This window comes from Tyto alba, unplaced genomic scaffold (assembly GCF_018691265.1).
Source record: "Tyto alba isolate M040663 unplaced genomic scaffold, T.alba_DEE_v4.0 Super-Scaffold_13, whole genome shotgun sequence".
Taxonomy (NCBI): Eukaryota; Metazoa; Chordata; class Aves; order Strigiformes; family Tytonidae; genus Tyto; species Tyto alba.
Window position 1 is genome coordinate 1,186,730 of NW_024881275.1, and position 14,434 is coordinate 1,201,163.

Consider the following 14,434-nt stretch of genomic DNA (forward strand, 5'->3'; position numbering starts at 1 on the left):
ACGGCGGCGCCCACCCGCGAAATGGCGGCGGAGCGCGCATGCGCGTGGGGCGGACGCCTGAGGTGGCGAGGGTGAGGCGGCGGTGAGGGGATGGCGGCACAGCTTGACCCGCTCTTTCTGCCCCCCCGGCGGGGCGAGCGGCTGCGCCCGGAGGACGCGGAGCCGTTTCCCCACACGGTCCGTGGGCCCCCGGCTGCCGGGCTGGGCTGCGGAGCCGGGGGTTGGCTCTCCCGCTTCGGCGCTGACGTCGTGTCTCTTCTCTCTGTAGGTGGAAAATGGAGCTCAGGCTTGGGAATGTCAGCGAGGGGGCATGTTTGTGATGGTCGGGGTGCCTGTGCCCTCGTAGGAAGGAGATTTGTTTCCAGGAGCTGTTGAGCCGTGTAAGTTTGACTTTTTTTTTTTTTTCTTTAGGCTCTGAGGGAATTTTTGAAATCTGCTCTTTTCCGTTGGGCTTTCATTACAAATTTATCACTAGGCTCCTCCCCCCTTCTTTCTATTTTGCCTTTCAGCCGCTAAAACCTTTTTTTTTTGTACTTGTTTGTCGCTTTTTCAGTCTTTTCCAGTGCCTGCATCAGCAGTGTTGTTTCTCAGCCTCATCCCATTTAGGCAGCTTCTGGACTTCATTTGAGGCAAAAATACCGTCTGCATCAAAATAGCGCATGATGATGTCAGACTTCAAAAGCGTGAAGGCGTCTTTGCTATGTCCTTAAACGCATATTATTTTTTTCGCTACACGGCTGTGGTTATAAACAGGGTCTGCCCTAAGTGTGTGTGAAGGCAGAGGAGCGTTGTGGACCACTCCTGACTGTCAGACTGGTCCCAGTGGATAGATGCAGATCGCTGCCTGTGCACAGCAAGACTACTGTGTAGATAGCACACAAGAAAAAACTGTGATCCTTAGGAACACGTCCAGTGCAATGCGCCTCTTAAGCACAGTTCAATGCAGTAATTCCTCTTGCAAAAGAAACTATGCAGGGTGTCTTCCTAGGAGTCTAATTGTGACTGTCACGTAACACTGCTCCTCCTAATTAAATTTAGCTTAAACCTTCAGCAAAATTTCACTCTAGGGTAGCTACATGGTATCATTTAACTGTTTGGAGTATTGACTTAATCCAATGTTGGGGCTAAGCATAAGTAAATATTCATTTCAGCAGTTTTTGGTTCCGTATGCATTTTGTCATATTTCACTATGTTTCTGTGTTTAAAATGCTCTCTTTGCAATTACAGTAGGATATAAATGTTTTGAGTTCAGTATTTCTTTTTATAAAAACTGATTATGTGTCCTTTTTACTTGGTAGCCACAATGTCAAATAAGGAGGTGAAGGCAGCATTAAAGAGTGCTAGAGAAGCAATACGAAATAAAGAATATAAGGAAGCCTTAAAACATTGCAAGGTAATTAATTTTTTACTTGGAAGGTAATATTTTTTGCACATTTTGTTTGCTGTTCCCATACCCCATATCCCAGCTGTATAATAATGCAGAGTGTGGAGTACCTTACTGACATAATAGTTGAGACTGATTCTCAGATTTAACTTCATTGGTCATTCGGGTTAGTTGCCCACACGTAAACTTTTTTCCCTGCATTTTGCATTTGCTTATATGTGGCAATAAGATTATTAATTCTAGAATGATAGAGATAAAAATCCACTCCTAGTCCAATAAGATTATTAATTCTAGAATGATAGAGATAAAAATCCATTCCTAGTCCAGACCTCAACATGAGTGTTCTAGTTGCCGAGCTACAGATATGGTTACTGGCAGAACAGTTCAGATATGAAGCATTCTCTGGCATGAAAAGCTGAAGCTATTAATATTAGCCTTTTCCTAAGAATTACTTAACATGTATACCATACAGACTAATTCACCAAACTGTAATGATAAAATTCAATATGCCAATCTATACGATACATTTCATTCATTCACTTTAAAATTGTGTATTTCTAGGCAGTGTTGAAGCAAGAAAAAAATAACTACAATGCTTGGGTATTTATTGGCCTGGCAGCTGCTGAGTTACAGAAACCTGATCAGGCCAAAGGAGCATATATGAAAGCTATTGAACTTGAACCAGACCAGTTACTGGCATGGCAGGTATGTGACTGTCCAGATTCACTTTTTCTTTCCCTGAAAAGTGTCACTATGGAGTGAGATACAGGAACAAAGCAGAGTTGAGACTTGCATTGTGTTCTTGAGGCCCTTAGTTCTGCTAAAGCTTTAGAGTAGGTGAGGTTCGTATTATTTGTGTCCAAAGTACAGCCATGGGTGGCTGCATATGTGTAGCAGGATGAAATTTAGTTTCATTATATTTAAATTTGTATTTCTTGTGTAGACTAAATAGCAGTGAAACATGCAGGGGAGACCATGACAGTAAATTTGTCCATACTTAGGACTTTCCATGCTCAAGAAACATTTGATAGTGCTTCTCTCATAGGCAAGAAAGTCTTTTGGCTAGTAACTTATTTTTTAAGCATCAAGTGTATTGTTACTGAATTTTGTTACTGTTACTTTAAAACAATAGTATGTATTTTAAATAGCTGTGTGCTGGGTGGTGTGTACATGACCACCTAGAACAGTATATAGTTAAAACGTACAGCTGTGTTATTTGGAGACTTGTGAAGCATAAGATTGAATATTGTTTGCCTCTGATACCAACGACCGATGTTTTTCTAAGGTAGTAAGGTTCTTGGTATTTCCAATATGAATACCTTTTTAAAGTGTAGCTGTTGGTTTCAAGGCATTGAAGTTTCCTCAGTTTTGCAGTCAGATTCTGGCTTTCTCTTACTATGTAAGACAGTATGATACTTGGTTATCAAACTTCTATCATATGACATGGTGTGCTTTTTATATTGCCTATTAAGCAAACAAGATTATTCAATACATACAAGTTTCAAATAGTTTTTTATATCAGTTAAGAAAGTGAGGAAAGCTTTTCATTTAAAATAGGTAGATTCAGAAGTATCAGTGTAGATTCTGCTCAGAGATTACTGCATTTGATCCTGTTGAAGGCAGTGGAGTAATTTTTGTAGGTGGAACTTGCAGTGTTCTCATAACACGTAACTGTTGACATAAAATCTGACTTTATCTTTTGTTTATTTGTTTGTTTGTTTAAAGGGATTAGCAAATTTCTATGAGAAATCCAATGAAACAGATGTCAAGGGTGACTTAGCAGATGTTTACCAAAAGCTGTTGGAGCTCTATGAAAGGTAAAGGATGCTGAATACCATAATTCAGTCTAAGATTCTAGTTCAGCGTATGCCATTGCTGATAGACAGGATAGGCTTTTCTTGTTTTTTAAAGCCTTGTCACATCAGTGGGTCAGCACTTGTTACTAAGGTTTTCTGTACCTGTATAAGATTTCTTGATGTTGTCCCTTTTGATAGGGCAAAACCTACTGGAATACTTGTACTTGAGGTTAGTAGTTTAGAGAATTAAATGTTACCCTGTGTCCTCTGTCTAAACTCACTGCCTTGAAGCATTTGGTTCTGGTGGTTTATTGTCTGCAATAATAAGTGGTCTTATTTTTCTCTGCTTTAAGATCACAGAATATATGTCACCCAATTCATGTAGGTACAGTTCTAAATAAATCTAACTCTCAGCTGTCACTGTAGCTGACTAGAGTGTTTATTTTGTTCCATTAATTTAAAAATTGTTCAGAAAGAAAAGTATTTTTTTTTACTCAGTTACGGCATCAATGAATAAACTTCTAGGTCAATCTGAAGTATTTATTCTAAATATTTGTTTGTCACCTGAATCTACTAAAAAATTATTTGTCATAACTTGAAAAACATTATACTATTTTATGGAAAATTTAGCTTGTTTCTGTGGGATTTTCTTCCTTCTTTCTAGTGATGACAAGCAGAAATGGTATGATGTATGCAACAAGCTTGTAGAACTATATCATCAAGAAAAGAAATATTCAGAGGTAGGTTGAGTACTTTACTTTCTCCTAATAAGAAATTTCCATTTGATCAGAACTAATTACTTTTCACCAAGCAATCTGCAATTTTTTAGGGTGAAGACCACTTAAGATCTCCTTGTGAACCATAGCCAGAAAGAAGTGATTTTAACTATATTATTTACTTTTCCGCTGTGTAAAACTTGGATGCAATCCATTAAAATCACAAAGCTCAATAAAGAATATTAGTATACAGGCTGAAAAGGTGGAACATCATTCTTCTGTTTTATTTCTAGAAATCAAGCATGATCCTAAATGCGCATTGACATGCAGTATGTGTGAGTCAAGTGTGCTTTGCCTGGCTTGGCCAGTTCTAGGTACCTGATAGACCTTCCTAGACTGTCCCTGATACTTAATGCCAAAGGATAAGGTGGAATTTGTGCACATACTGCATCCCACACAGAAAGATGAAGACAAGCAAAGCTGCTCCAGGGCAACCCAAGCTTCAGCCCACCTAGCACTCCCAAAGTCTGCGTCAGTGTGACCCTTGCAGGAATAGTCATGGCTCTTACGAGTTTACCAGGAGGTGGAGCTGTTAAATGCTTGAATGGTTCAACAGTAACACTGCCTGCAGTCTCTGTAGTAATGTTACAGGATACGTATTTTTGCAGTTCTGCTGTTCACTCTTCCTTTACTCTTCAAAAAGGTTGTTTTCTTGCAAGTGGTGCATGATCTTACTCCATGTCCTCTCCTCCCCTTTCCTCCAACAACAGAAAATGCAAAATTTTACGTACCACTTAGTATCAGGCTCAAGACTATTAATTAGCTCCAAAGCCTCTTTGTATACCACTTTCTGAAACTAAATTCAATGCTAATAGCTTAGCATACAAAGGCAGGCTATCTCTATGTTCAACAATAAACAGCAAGTTAGACTTCAGGGTTCTATTTTCTCTTTTTCAATTCTGTTCATTTTTACACACTGGGATTTCAGCATGGGCTGCTGCTGCTCTCTTTCTGTTCTTAGTGCTGTAGATCAAGCCAGGCTTCCATTTTCAATTCAGAGTTTGTCAGAGGACTGTTTAGGTCTGTTTGTACTGTTGATTTCCTCCAGGAACGATAGTCAGAATTCAAACTTTTGATGTTGCCTCCCTTATTTACTGCACTGTGGAAAGGGGGCAGGTCCCACACAATGCTTTGGGACTTACATATTTTAATCAGAAAGCAGGTAAATCTGGGTAATTAATTAAACATTACTCTGTTGTGTACCCTAGTATGATAAAGTTTGTGGTAATTGGAAAGCTTGTCTCAGACCTCCAGTTATTTAATGACAGCGTGGTTCATTTGTTCCTATTGATAGGTGGCTGAAACATGGCAGAAACTAATACAAAAGAAACAGGAGGAAGGTGCAGAAAAGGCAGAGCTCCATCAGCTTTGGAAGAAGATGATCCAGTTACTGAAAGACAGTACACGGAACCAGGATAGTAAGACTGAGCAGTCGGTAATGTTTCTCACTCCTACTCATCTAGAGACATATATTTGTACAGTGCAGCTAGACTTCAAATGAATCTATAAAAACTGCAAAACTTGTGATTATTTGTCTCATTAATGTTCAGTGGTACTAAACTTCTCAGGAAAAGGCGGGTGACTTTCTGTCAAAACTGGGGTGCAGCAGCCTGAGATGGACCTTAGGTGAAATAAGGCACCTAAATCCAAGCAGTTGTCCTGGAACTCCTTCATTAACTGTCTCCTAAGTTCTGCAAGTCCAGGTTTGCACTGTAGCACAGTTCTACATTTGCATGTTACAAGAAACGTCACTCGTAAGCTTTGACAGTGTGGTGGGTGGACCCTGGCTGGACCCCCCCAAGCCGCTCTGTCACTCCCCTCCTCAGCTGCACAGGGGACAGAATACAACGAGAGGCTCGTGGGTCGAGATAAGGACAGGGAGCGATCACTCACCAATTAGCATCATGGGCAAAACAGACGCAGCTCAGGAAAATTAATTTATTAGCAATCAAACCAGAGGAGGGTAATAAGAGGTAAACCCAAATCTTCAGACACCTTCCCCCGACCCCTCCCTTCTTCCCAGGCTCAGCTTCACTCCCGACTTCTCTCCCTCCCCTCCCAGCAGCGCAGGGGCACGGGGAGTGGGGGCTGTGGTCAGTCCATCACCCTTTGTCCCTGCCGCTCCTTCCTCCTCAGGGGGAGGACTCCTCACACTCCTCCCCTGCTCCGGCTCGGGCTCCCTCCCACGGGAGACAGCCCTCCACGAACTTCTCCGAGGTGGGTCCTGCCCACGGGCTGCAGCTCTCCAGGAACCGCTCCAGCGCGGGTCCGTCCCACGGGGTGCGCCCTTCAGGCACAGGCTGCCCCAGCGTGGGTCCCCCCCGGGGTCACGAGTGCTGCCAGCAAACCTGCTCCAGCGTGGGCTCCTCTCTCCACGGGCCCACGGGTCCTGCCAGGAGCCTGCTCCGGCGTGGGGCTCCCCACGGGGTCACGGTCCCCTTCGGACACCCCCCTGCCCCGGCGTGGGGCCCTCCCCGGGCTGCAGGTGGGCATCTGCTCCCCCGTGAGCTCCGTGGGTGCAGGGCACGGCCTGCCTGGCCAGGGGCTGCGCCAGGGGCTGCGGGGGAACCTCTGCTCCCGGGCCTGGAGCTCCTCCTCCTCCTCCTCCTCCTCCTCCTCCACTGACCTGGCTGCCTGCAGAGTTGTGGCTCTCGCATCTTCTCGCTCCTCTCTCCAGCTGCAATGGCAAAGCAGGTGGTTTTTCCCCCTTCTTACACACGTAGTCCCAGAGGCGCTACCAGCGGCGGGTCAGTCCTGGAGCCGGCTGGCCTTGGCTCTGTGGGACGTGGGGGCAGCTTCTGGCAGGAGCCACCCCTGCAGCCCCCCTTGCTACCAACACCGCGCCACACAAGACCAATACAGGTGTTCTTCAAAACAAGGAACTCCCTGCCAGCTTTCCTCTGGGGTGTGCTTCTTCATACCTAGTGCTTACCCTGGATAGAAATTTTTTTGGTTCAAGTTTTCTTTTGTCTTGTATATTTTAATCCTTCTCTTCTTAGGAGAATGTCAAAGCTAATTGGGAGCAAACTAAATGATAACGAATTACAGTGATCCCATGTTCTCTATGGCTGAAGTTAATCTTATCTGATTTATCTGTTCCTGCAAGATGAACCTCCTTCAACCGCAAGGGTAGAAATTTCACCACTCTGGTTGATAGCAGTGCTCCAGAAAGGTAGAAAATATAAATTGAAATAATTTCAGACAGCAGAAAATTGAATCTGGATTTCTTTTTGAGCAGGCAAATGCTTTAACTTACAAGCTATTATAGAAAAGAGGTGCTGAAGGCAGCACTGCTTTCTTTCTTTCTTGGGGACAAGTCTAAAAAACAAAAAAAGTTGCATAAGTATGAGGAGTGGGTTTCGCGTGCCGATCTCCTGTTCGTTTTGCTACAGCATTAAGTAAAGCACCTGAACCTGGAAGGAAGTGGCATTGAACGCAACGTTATATTCAGTGTTTCACTTGTGACAAGCTGTGGACAACTTTTTGTTCAGTGTGCTTGTTGGGTGATAGCCTGCACTCTGGTGCCTGTCTTCTCCAACATACAAGGAGTCGTGAAATAAAACTCTGTATTTCTAGACCAGAGCAGTGCAGAGGGCTGACAGCTAGCCACAGAGGACAGAAACCTAGATTTCGTGATACCAAGTCTTTCTTTGAATTGGGATTAGGTATGAATAAGAATCGATGTTTTCACAGATTTTCTCTTCCTTGTATCCATCTTACATTCTGAAACAATATATTACTGCTTCACCTTGTACTAGACAATTAACATGCTTTGGATCCTACTTCATGATAAGGAACCTGGCAGGCACGTCCTGTGAGGATGTCCTGGGATGAGTGAATGGTGGCATTTTTTGGTGGCAGGGGAGGGGGCTATCGGGGCGGCCCCCTGGGAGAAGCTTCTCGAAGCTCCCCCAGCTCCACGTCAGCTCCACTTCTGTTTGGGAAATTGAGCCCATCAGCTGCGCCTCTGCGATAACGTATTTAAGAAGGGACGTGGTGACGGGCAGAGGGACTTGTGAGGAGGAGTTGGTGCAGCTGCGTGAACACCAAGGTCAGTGGAGGAACGGAGGAAGGAAGGAGGGAGGAGGTGTGCCGGAGCAGAGACCCCCCTGTATCCTGTGGGGAGACAGCAGGGCGGCCCCCCCTGCCACCCATGGAGATCTATGGTGGAGCAGACATTGATTTATGGCCTGTGGCTCCTGCTCAGTTGATCAAGGTTCTGTGCCTGAAGAAGGCCGGGGTCTCGTGGGAAAAGGCAGCCCCGCTGCTGTAATTCAGCGCTGGGAGGATTGCAGCATGCGGGGGAGTCCCACGCCGGAGCAGCTCGGGAAGGGCTGCAGCTGTGGGAGGGAATCCAGTCGGAGGAAGTTAGTGACCCAAGACGGAGCAGTGTGGGGAACGCTGCGGCCCGTGGGAGGAACTCATGTCGGAGAAAGTTTGTGGAGGACTGTCTCCTGTGAGAGGGGGACCACGATGGAGCAGGAGGAACAAGTTCCAGACACTCCCCTCACCGAAGATGAAGGAAGTGGCAGCACTGACTGCACCCCCCATTCCCTGCCCCTGCGCCCCTGGGGGAGGAGGTAGAGATATCGGGAGCAGAGCTGAGCCCGGGAAGAAGGGAGGGGTGGGGGGAAGGTGTGCTCAAGATGTGGCAATGCTTCTCACTGTCCTACTCTGGTATGTGTTGTTAGTGTCTGTAATAAATGTATGTTCTTTTTTTTTTTTTTTCTTCCCCTAACGAGTCTGCCTTTTGCTCGTGATCATAAAGGGGGATTTTTCCCCATCCCAGTCCTATCTGGAACCCCAAGCCTGGCTCTCTGTCCCTTCTCGTTGCTGGAGGGGAATGGAGAGAGAGCTGCTGCGTTGGGGTTGGCTGCCAATCAGGCCTAAACCATGACAGAGGAGCGGCTGAGGGCATGAGGCTTGTCTCGTTTGGAGAAGAGGGGGCCAGGAGGTGACTTCCTTGCTGTCTGCAGCTTTCTGAGGAGGGGCTGTGGAGAGGGAGGTGCTGAGCTCTTCTCCTCGGGGTTCCAGGGACAGGACGTCCAGGAATAGCTCCAGGCTGCATCTGGGGAGGTGCAGAGTGGGCAGAAGGGAGCATTTCTTTCCTGAGAGGGTGGTCAAGCACTGGAACGGGTCAGTGCCCCGTCGCTGTCAGTGTTTAAGAGGCATTTGGACGATGCCCTTAACAATATGCTTTAATTCTTGGTCAGCCCTGAAGTGATCAGGCAGTTGGACTAGGTGATTGTTGTTGGTACCTCCCAACTGAAATACTTTATTCCATGAAGATAACATTTTCTAGAGTCATTGTTTGTGGCACTCCTAATTATTTTTTATTTCAGCTTTTGACTGCATTTGAACAAGCGGTGAACTCTGCTGATACTGTTCCTGGTGAAGACCACCAAAACCTTTACAAGGACTTTATCCAGTGCTTGTCAAAAGTAAGGTTATGTTGATCTGTCTTCATCAGTGAATAGATGTAATATTCCACGTCTGATAGTTCACACAAATAACTACTTATTTTTTTTCCTTTCAAGTTTCCTCATGAAACAGCTAGGTTGGAAAAAGCCTGTAATGATATGATGGCTTTGTATCCTACTGTGAGTTATCCTCTAGAAGTACTTTGCTTGCACTTTGTTCAGTCAGGTGAGTAGGATGAATTTAGACATTTTGGGGGCTTAAATTAGTTCTTTTATAGTTAGTTTTGTGACAATCTTTTTACAAGTTTTTACCCTTCACAACTCGAAGCATGTGCACTAATTACTTCTGTGTTATATTTCTGCCTGACTGGAAATGAAAAGTGGTCCTATGATTTGCTGTTTCCTAGCTCTGTAACTAAGTGGTGACTTGGCAAAAAAACTTATGTGAGATAGGTAATGTACAAAGTCACAAAGAAACATCCCTTAGAAGACTCAAAAGTAGACTCTGGATAAATGAAGGCTAGTTTCCTAAGCTTAGAGAGAATGGAGAATGTTGACCAGTGCTCTGTTGCTGAGGATGGGCTACCCTTTGGTTATTCTTGACACAGGAAATCTTTCTTGGCAAAAGAAACAAACATTTCTGAAACTTTCTTCAAAAGAATGCCTGGTGCATAGGGAATAAATAGGTCTATTTAGATATTTGTTCTAAGTAGAAAAGGAGAATCTCCATGGAAAAAAAAATACCATGGTTGTGTTCAATAGTGCAGGGATCTGAAAGTATGCAATTGCTATTTTCAGTAGTTCCCTGAACAGCACTGTAATAGTGTTGGACGCTTTCTCAGCGTTTTGAAAGATAGCTGGTAAATTTTGCTATTTGATTTTATTGTTTAAGATGTCAGAAGTTGATTTTATTTCCTTTTAAAACCAGGGATTGATTTATTTTTAAAATCAGGAAAAAACCCCTTCTGGTTTATATAAAGATAAATAGCTTTGAGCTTAGGCAGAAGAAAGCCTTCTCCAGTTTTGAAGGTAGGCTTCATGAAATAATGTAACAACATAAAATGAGAGAATTTCTTCACCCTCAAGTGTGAAGGCAAATGAGGCCCATACTCACTTCTACATGAGAATGCTTTGCAGTTCAGAGAAACGTGCAGAAACTAATTTCCAAAGGAAAAGGAGCATCTGTTTGTCACAGTTATGTACCAATGCTCTGACAACATGTCGCCATCCCACAGCCATCTTGGGGTGGGAAGGATGATGCTTACATTTCAGTAAGGCTGCTTATATCTGAGTTATTCCAATCACGTCATAGTTCTTCATGTCCCAAACTTGGGACTTGTAACTTAGATACATTATTAGTCACCTTTACCAAATGCAAAATCAAAGGCAACCCTTATGTCAAATGGGTCCATAACTTTTTAAAGAAAACAGTGGTTTAGAGACTTGCTGCAAGTCACAACAGTTGCTTTAAGCCAGGACTGCGAAGTCCACAATCGCAGCTAAACACAAGTGTAAAAAGCTAGTGGCATCAGGTAAAATTAAGCCAAGACATTAAATTACGTGGTTTCACAACAAGTCTGTTTCAGCAAGCTCATCAGAGTAAGTTTGGAGGTACACAAGGCTTACTTCAGAAGGAAATTACTTTGATTTATCTGGAAAATTTGGCAGATTTTGAGATGTGGGCATTCAGCTGGGCTTACGTGAGAAACATTAGAAAGAATTAGTTTTTATTAATAAAGGAAGTATACCTGTAATAATTTAACACGAGTAGGTAAAAATTCAGGTTTCAGACTAACAGTTTATTTTGTTTGGTGGTACTGGCTATTTAAAACACTGCTTGGTTTTGGGGTTTGGTTTTGGCGGTGAAGGGTGATAAGCATGTAGTACATTTGGAAAAAGGTTTAGTTAATAAATTCATTAAATTGAGTTCAAAGGATAAGGGTCACATTTATGTAGATAAGTTATGCTGTTGTATTTTTTTTAATCTAAACCACTACAGAATATTTATTTTTCTGAAACCAGGTACTTTATCAGAAGAGGTCATGCACAATTTTTCTAGGCTTTTGGAGATGGACACAAGTAGTGGTGCAGGCATCATTGGTTTTGGTATAAAATGCTTCCAGGAAAAGAAATACAAGGAGGCCGTTAACAGTCTTACTGAAGGTAAATGTGCAATATGAGGTATAAGTACTCTATAATTTGAACACTGGGTAGTTTATGATTGATATTTTGGGAACCTTACATTTGCATAGTTCTTTGCTAGTTCTAAGACCAGCTAGATTTAAAAAGAATACTTAACAGTTCCTCTGATTGGTACTGAAATTTTTTAAAATACAGCTTTAAGTATAACATCTTTTTAGTCTGTGACTGCTGTTATAATCAGCTCTGTAGTATTTTAATGTGATCAACTTTAAACTTTTTTTAAAATCTGACTGTTATTGGAGAAATACTGATTCTCCAGTCTGACTGTTATTGGGCAAATTGATGAAGCAGTAAATACAGAAATAGCAATTAATAAAGGAATGTGGAAATTATCAAGTAAAATATAATGCAGTTCCTTTAATCTAGTTACTGCATTTCTGTACCTGAACAAAGATGACTTCCCTTGAGAGTTACATCACTTCAAGACCTCTTTAACACCTACATTGGATAAACACTTGTATTGGGTATCTAAAAAATATTGGAGGATTTTTTTTTTTTTACAGTAGTCACATTTTCTGAAGAGTTGGTTTACTAATCTGTAATTATCTTGCTTGTATTGAAAGGACTTTGAAAACAATTCATAAATAAACTAATGGAAAAATAGGAGTCTCCACTCTCATTTTGCTGGCCATGGAAAACTCAAACCATTTGGGATCTAAGCAATTGGGAGTCAGTCAGGCTATGCTGAGATATGCTGCATCCTTTCACCCAGGTTTAGAATAAGATTGTTTCTGAAACTCGATTTCAGAATATTCTCCACTATTGTACAGTAGCTTACACACAGTGAAATAACATGTCTTGCCTGAAATCTGAAATAAAAATTTCAGATGCTTAAGAGGAAAAAATTCTTCCACGAAAAGCAAATTCTTCTAGCTTAAAAGCCCTTGGATGTTTTGACAAAAGATACATCTCCCAATTTTTTTTTTTTTTTTAATTTTTATTTTTATGTGTAATAGTCTGATCATGAAGGGGAAAATGCAGAAGGCAAGGATGTGTATAATGTGTAGTATGTACAAATATGTGTAGACATACAAAGCTTGGAAATCATGTCTTGCCCATTAAGCCAAGTGTTTGCATTTTAGTCATTGAAGTTTCAAGGCATATATTGGTATTGATAAATATCTGTATCTCTGTATATCTCAGAAGACTTTTTCAGTTTTATTACTGAATCTTTAATTAATTTAAATTATTTAAATGATTAAATAATTTTTTTTTTCTGCCTTGAAGTTCTATAGCATTCTCTGGTTTCTAAGAAAAACTTCATAAAGTGGTCTACAGGATGCTGATGTTAATATCTGATCAAAATGAAGGACATTTTTCTTTTTGAAACAAAAGTGCACCTTGAGCTAGTGTATATTTCCTCACTCCCCCCCCTTTTTTTTTTTATGTGTAAGTAATGCTATATGAAAATTAGGCATAACAGAAGCTCACATGCTTCCTAGTCTTTGTCTTACTTAGTGGAGGCCTGTATGATTAAAACAGTTTAAAGACTCAAAAAATTAACTGCATGTCTTATTATCTGATTGATAATATATTTTTGATAGCATATGGCAATACAGCATCTGCGAGCTACAGTGTCTTTGCAGCCCTAAGTAACTTTTTTTGTGCCTTTTTTAAACTCTTCTTTTAATAGGTTTGCAGAAGACTAGCCAGTGTCCAGCAGCATGGCGTTATTTGGCAGAGGCACAGATAAAAATTCATAAATACAAGGATGCTGTCCTGTCCTGCAATCAAGGTAACTGCCCACTAATTGAAGGAGCAACTGCAGGGTTATACCACTTTCTGTAGTCCAGCCAGTGTGGCCTTTGCGTGGTAGGTCTCAGTTAGCAGCAGTCACAGTCCTTTGCTTTTTGTAGTCTCACAGCTTGTGGTGGTGACCCTGATTCTCTTGGTTTATGGCAGCTGAAAAGCACCCCGTGCTGCTTAGTTTCAGGAAAAAAAATGCTTGGCTAGTCAGAACTAGAAATCCTTCTGAGGGTTAATATTTAGAAGATTCGCGTGTTCTGATGTGCTTCTTCAGTTGGTGGTTGACCAACTCCACCAAACGGCAGATAATTGCCTGAAACCACAAGGGTAGGTGTCACAAATTTTTAGTCTGGTAGATTTCATATTTAGACGTAAAAGATAATATTTTTATCAAGTTAATGTAAAACGCAGAAATGTTGCATAGTGCAACTGCATCTTGAGGAACTTCACTGTGAGTGTAAACCTTCATCAGTGTTAGCTGGGAATGAGGGCAGCTGTTAAAATCTAGCGATCATAACTTACCTGAATAGAGCCATTATCTCATGGTTATAAATGGACAGCCAAAGTCGACTTTTTTCTGACAGCGACAAATGCAGTGAAAAACTTCTCAAGAAAGACTTGAGGAGGTAAAAGTGTGCAGACGTGGCTAAACAGTCATGAGAAATTATTAAAAACAGGGGGAAGTACTTGCTAGTGAGGGAGATTCAGAAGGCAAATTTGAGTGGAGGAAATGTGAAAACAGAACAAAGCAGGTAAAAAGAAATTTCTTGCAGAAGGGATGAGAATTAGGTGAATCTTTTCCCATCTGTGTTCAATGTAGAAGAGCTTAGTGCGACTTCTGCACCATGACCTTTCTTTTCAGGGGATTCATCAAACAACTTGTCTGTGATTTACAGCGACTTCTATTAATGCTATAAATAAAACAAGAAAAATTAGCATTAACGAACTAAGAGGTACTGACCTCAGAATTGACTGAGGAACTTAAAATTGCTGAAGTACTAAGTGATTTATGTAACTGCTTGTTTAAACTGTCTTGGCACCCAAATGCTTGAAGGTAGGTAGTGTGACCCAAACTTTTGAAAAGGTTCCTAGGAAAGATCAGGGAAGCCA

At 42.0% G+C, this 14,434-nt stretch overlaps 1 protein-coding gene across 2 annotated transcripts in view; it reads left to right on the plus strand.

Moving 5' to 3' along the window:
* The first annotated feature begins 15 nt into the window (after positions 1–15).
* Positions 16–14,434, plus strand: part of TTC37 (tetratricopeptide repeat domain 37) — a 51,041-nt gene continuing 36,622 nt past the window's right edge. The window contains exons 1-11 of one of the 2 annotated variants that reach the window (XM_032993087.2): positions 16–71; positions 269–380; positions 1,299–1,393; positions 1,946–2,089; positions 3,110–3,201; positions 3,845–3,920; positions 5,251–5,391; positions 9,299–9,397; positions 9,494–9,602; positions 11,399–11,539; positions 13,212–13,313. In XM_032993087.2, coding sequence (XP_032848978.1) covers positions 1,304–1,393; positions 1,946–2,089; positions 3,110–3,201; positions 3,845–3,920; positions 5,251–5,391; positions 9,299–9,397; positions 9,494–9,602; positions 11,399–11,539; positions 13,212–13,313 — 994 coding nt within the window. In that variant the 5' untranslated portion in view covers positions 16–71; positions 269–380; positions 1,299–1,303. Of the gene's footprint in view, positions 178–268; positions 381–1,298; positions 1,394–1,945; positions 2,090–3,109; positions 3,202–3,844; positions 3,921–5,250; positions 5,392–9,298; positions 9,398–9,493; positions 9,603–11,398; positions 11,540–13,211; positions 13,314–14,434 lie in introns of both variants that reach the window. The other variant, XM_032993086.2, reaches the window with a different exon arrangement.